The sequence below is a fragment of the Helicoverpa armigera genome, chromosome 19 (genome assembly GCF_030705265.1).
Source record: "Helicoverpa armigera isolate CAAS_96S chromosome 19, ASM3070526v1, whole genome shotgun sequence".
Lineage (NCBI taxonomy): Eukaryota > Metazoa > Arthropoda > Insecta > Lepidoptera > Noctuidae > Helicoverpa > Helicoverpa armigera.
The window spans coordinates 8,235,521-8,240,577 of NC_087138.1; the positions used below are offsets into that span (position 1 = coordinate 8,235,521).

At 35.5% G+C, this 5,057-nt stretch overlaps 1 protein-coding gene across 1 annotated transcript; it reads right to left on the reverse strand.

Annotated features, from left to right (window-relative positions):
• Positions 1–569: 569 nt before the first annotated feature.
• LOC110383737 (uncharacterized) lies at positions 570–2,563 on the reverse strand. Its single transcript, XM_049840494.2, has 2 exons — positions 2,320–2,563; positions 570–2,056 (listed from the first exon to the last, which is right to left on the reverse strand). Exons 1-2 carry the CDS (start codon positions 2,468–2,470, stop codon positions 885–887), a joined length of 1,323 nt encoding a protein of 440 aa, XP_049696451.2. The 5' UTR covers positions 2,471–2,563; the 3' UTR covers positions 570–884.
• Positions 2,564–5,057: the final 2,494 nt, after the last annotated feature.

Below are 5,057 nucleotides of genomic sequence, written 5' to 3' on the forward strand. Positions count from 1 at the left end.
TTGAGTTAGACATTTTGTAATGAATTTACCCATAGTATTCTACTCTAAATATTTACTCTAGATATTTCAGTAAACCGTTATTACAAACTTATTCAAGTAGAAAAAATAAAACTGATTTCGGTAAAGTATGCTATCATATTATTCGCGTTTACTGTTACCACAATAGATTGTTTTGAGCAGTGAATACTATGGCAATAATAAGTTACCATTATAATGAACATCGCTACTTTACAATCAAGACAATCGCAGTGGACTATTGCCGTGTGTAGGTCATTGTCAACAATTTACATGAATAAAATCGTATTGTGCATTATGGTTCAAAATTTTGTTACATTTCTGGTAATATACATTTTTAGCTAAAAATTAATGAGAATAAATCCAATATTTATTTATATGACAAATAAATATTTAAGAAAAAAAAAGAAAGTTTTTGATATACCAACGATGTTGCTATGTAAATCTGTTAAGAATTTATAAGCAAAAAACGGTTTTTTATTTTTCCTGTAAAATTTTAAGTTTTTGGTTACGATATTATTCGTTGGGGACAGCGATATGCATCTTTGAGATCACAGGTTGCCATAAAACATTTTTTTGTGATTAATTTTACTGCTGTGCGTAAATCCTCCAGCTTAAAATGATCAGTTTGTATATATTTATTAAGATTTTTTAGATTCAGTATAAACCTTTTCTTGCCATTCGGTTTAGGTACAAGAAAGATACTGGATATGAATTGGTTGGCGCACGGAGTGCATTCGGATACAGCTCCAATTTCTATAAGACTGTCGATAATTTTGTAAAAATCGTTTATCTCAGTTAGTGTTAAAACAGGGACAGGAGGTACATTTTCCTGTGTGACTGGTTTAGAAAATTGTATTCTATAACCTTCAATCCATGATAGAATAGTGTTGTCTTTCGTGAGGAGGGACCATTGTCTTACAAATGACGATAAACGACCAGCATATTGTACCTGATTTACCGGCGGCGGATCGACCGCGGCTGATTGCGCGATGTCCTCGACGAGCTGACGGCGGCGGCGGTGGCCGGCTCGTCGGCGGCGGTGGCGCCCTCGTTCCAGCAGACGGGTAAGGCTGGCGGCTCCTCTGCGGCCCCGACTGCCTGCGAGTCGAAGCGGGAGCCTTCCAGTTTAAACCACGCGAAGTTGATGGCTGTGGTTGGTATGTGTTGGCTGGTAGGCTGTGGTTCCTATTTTTATCATAGGTGACTTTTATATCGGCCCCAGATTTCGTCACAGCTTTGGCAGCCTTCAATGTGTCCGCTAGGGTTTCCCCGAAAAGATATTTGTCTATCTTTGTGGGCGCCAAATGCTCATTAACGTCTTTTTTTAACGACGATAAGGCAAAGTACCGCCTTTTGACTGAATCCGAGTGTAATGTGTCACACATCAGTTTTGCCGCATCCATTAATTGTTTTAAGAGGGCAGAGTCTTTGTCTTTTTCCTGCATTTTCGTTGAAATGATGTTGCTTAAACAGGCCAAAGCAGTACCCAGTTGCTTTTGCCTGTTTTCGATTCCTTTGTCGCGTTTCACGCTTACTTCGGGTAAAGCAGCCTTTATTTCTGCATTGAGAATTGGTGGAATTATTCTAGGGCAATTGGCTGGTATCAAGTGTTTTTTCCCCAATTCCTTCCGCACGTCGTTGTCTAGCCCATTAACAATTAAGTAGTTTAGGCGGTTAGCTAGGCCGGTGTGAATGTCTTTGCCATACTCGGTGATTTGGGTGGGATCATCACCGAGTATGTCTATCAGGTCATCATCATCGTTATTTTGATCGTTGGTGGTAGCAGCAATGGCACTGGGCTCAACGACTGGGCAAGACTCAGTGGCTTGTGGCAAAGGTGGCGGCGAAGGCTCACGTACTTGCGGCGCAGGGGACGGCGCGCGGGATGACACAGGGGGCGGCGCGAGCAATGGCGCAGGCAGCGGCGCCCGCGACTCCTTTGTTTTATCTGACGCGACGTCACGTACAACTGATGCCAGTCTAGGTCTTGTCACGTTGCAGTCATCGTCCGAGAAGATGTCCATTGAGTTTTCCGCTGCTGCAAGTCAATTAGAAAGGTTGCAATTCCAGTGAATTGAACGTCTTTCCTTAGCTGAATGGCAGATGTTGCAATTCCAATGAATTGAACGCACCATAAATAATAACGATATAAACAGCCCTTTGTACTGTTCGAGTTAAAACAAATAAAATGTGGGTAGGTATGTGTCAAATTCCTATGAATTCAACGAACCTTTGTTCACGTACGGCCAAGAGATTTATTTAAGTCGCGCCTGTAATTTGAAACAATAACAAATAACATACCTTCATAGCTATGCGCCGATAGCGTGGGGTCCTCTCGGGATGACGGCGACGTTGAATAACGGTGACGTTTGACACGTTTTAATTTCCTTTCCAGCTTACGCAGCTTCTTGCTTAATTCGTCCACATCGATATCACGCGACCTCTTCGGCATTTTGTTACAAAGAAACACTATATAAACACTTAATACTTCGTACGGACGAAATAAGACGTGTGCAGTGGTGAAGCACTGTAACGTGAATGACAAGCGGAGTATTAGATCAAAAACACCTCGCAAACAAAAAAAAAAAAAAAAAAATCTTTTACCTCTCAACATTCAGTGCATGTGGTGAATCCTGGGTGATACTACAGATGTGAATAAGTAATAAGTTTATTATTTCAGGTTACTAATCTCGAGAACGAAGCACGAGTATAATTAAGGTCGTGTCGCGTGCCCGGTCCGACAATGTTGTTACTTTGCTATGTAAATACATACGTCATGGGGTCTAATCATAGTAATTTGGGGTCTCAAGGGGATCATTATTATCGTCGATATTGTAATATCACTTATGATTATTATGGGGTTATGAGGTTGGTTCATTTTTTTAAAATCTGGGTATAAATTAAATATGTTGAACTTAGTTGTAATTTACATATTTTTATAACTTATTTATTTTTATTTAATTTAAGGTTATACCTGCATATTATGACCGTAAATAATAAATGTCATATGAAAAATTAATTATGAAATAATTTTCATTTTACATGATGATAAGAGTGGGAAGAAAAGTACATTTATAATAAAATATATTAATATAATAAAATAATAAAATAGGGAATAAAAGTATATTAAATAAAATATTTTAATCATCTAAATGAACTTTTTTAAAGTTTTACCTCAGTTTTTTTCTTAAATTACATTGAACCATTTCTAATTTGATTATCACTAGGAATTTCTTAACCTGTTTTCATTATCCTAAAAATATTTTCCCAGGACCCAATTAAGTTTTTTGGTTGAAATGCAACCTTCCTGTTCCCATGGCCTGTGGTTCCCTTGCGAACTCCACTAATAGGACGGATAGCGTGGGACGGTTTTAAGGGATCGTTATTCAGGCCACGAAATGAGCGATATATAAATATTGTAGTAAGATTTCGTGATTATTTGCAAATATTTTTTTGTGGGGACATTTTTTAAAGTTATGTATAATTTTTACTGTTGAATTTAGTTTTTACTAAGTTTTGGTATATTTTTTCTACGTTTTGATCAATAAACAATCTAAGGATTGTTGCGTGAATGTCGCTCTATCACTACAAATAGGTATACCTAATCATAGTAGAAATAAAATCACTTTCAATAGATGACAACTATTTATTTACAAAGATTTATATAAAATATATATATACCTAAAATTATTTAATATGAGATTCAAAATCATAGATTGGTGGTGTAAATAAATAAATAAAAAAAAAACTTCAGAAATCCTACTGTAAGCTTTATTCCCGCGTATTCTATGGCCTTACCTTACAAGAACAATATTGTCGCGTGCCCAAGCTTTCGTGACAGTTTTTTTTGATACTTTAAGGGGTATGGGAAACCATAGGGTAACTATTACCATGAGAATGCTAGGTTATTTGCTTAAGTAGCTGTTATAAAGTAATTTTCATTACTTTTTACAACGACTGTGGCACTTTTATAATTGTTTAGGTAAGTTTTAAAATTATTTTTGCTATAATTTACTATGTGGTTTGTTGGGTCGTATTTTCAAGTACATTATTTTTGTTAGTTAAAAAGAAGCATGTTCATTAGAAGGTCTTACAAACGACACTTAAATTATTTTGCTGTACAGTTAATGATCTCATTAAAAAAGGCATGTTTAAAGGTTCAAGATACAAAAAAAAATAACTATTAAAAGCAGGTAGGCAATTAATGTCTTCACCCTTCTTTAATTTACACCAGTTTCTACAAACTCATTTTTTTTCTTAATTTTGTTCCCACGATGTTTAAGTAGATTCCCATCGGAAAGTTCTTCATGGGAATATTAGTAGGCACGTGCCATTTGTGGGTTGGGCTCTTATTTAATTCAATATTTCTTATCTTGAGTACTTATAAAGGGTAATTGATACTGATAAAATAATATGAGCCCATTACGAATCGATAAATTAAATGTTTATGAAGTCATGATAAAGAAATAATTGTAATTTTGCTTGCTAAATTGGTATCTTTCAAAGTCAAAGTATTTATTTGAACATGAATACAGTAGGTTCCTAAGGTGTTACAAAATTTCAGTGTGTTCGATATTCAGTCATAATATTATAATGACATGCAAATTAGCTTATACACACATAAACATGCAAAACATCTTGACAAAAGATATTTAATTTTGACAAAATTACAATTTGATGATAACTCAAAATACAAATCCTCAAAGAAAAAATTAACGACTAGTCCCACTTTCGTCTTTCATCCAAATTCTCACAGTAAACTTTAACGAACTTTTTTTCTATAAAATCCGTTTAAAGTTCTCATTCACACGTACTTTTGAAAGTTCCCATAGGAAATATCTTAGGGTGGGAACTAAGGGTTGTGGGCACGTGCGTAACTATATTGTGGTGAGATTCAGTTTAATTCCGTTGAATTCGCTTTACATAATTTAATGTACATTAAAATATATCAATTTTAGTAATGTCTCTACTACACTCTTTTGCAAAAAAAACGGGCACCTATGCGAAATCTTAGTTTTAAGGACTTTATGTGTATTTCA

Coding starts and splice junctions, on each gene's coding strand:
- LOC110383737 (XM_049840494.2), bottom strand. CDS start 2,470: ATGCCGAAGAGGTCGCGTGATATCGATGTGGACGAATTAAGCAAGAAG. Junction 2,057..2,319: donor ATCGGCGCATAGCTATGAAG/GTATGTTATTTG, acceptor ATTGACTTGCAG/CAGCGGAAAACTCAATGGAC.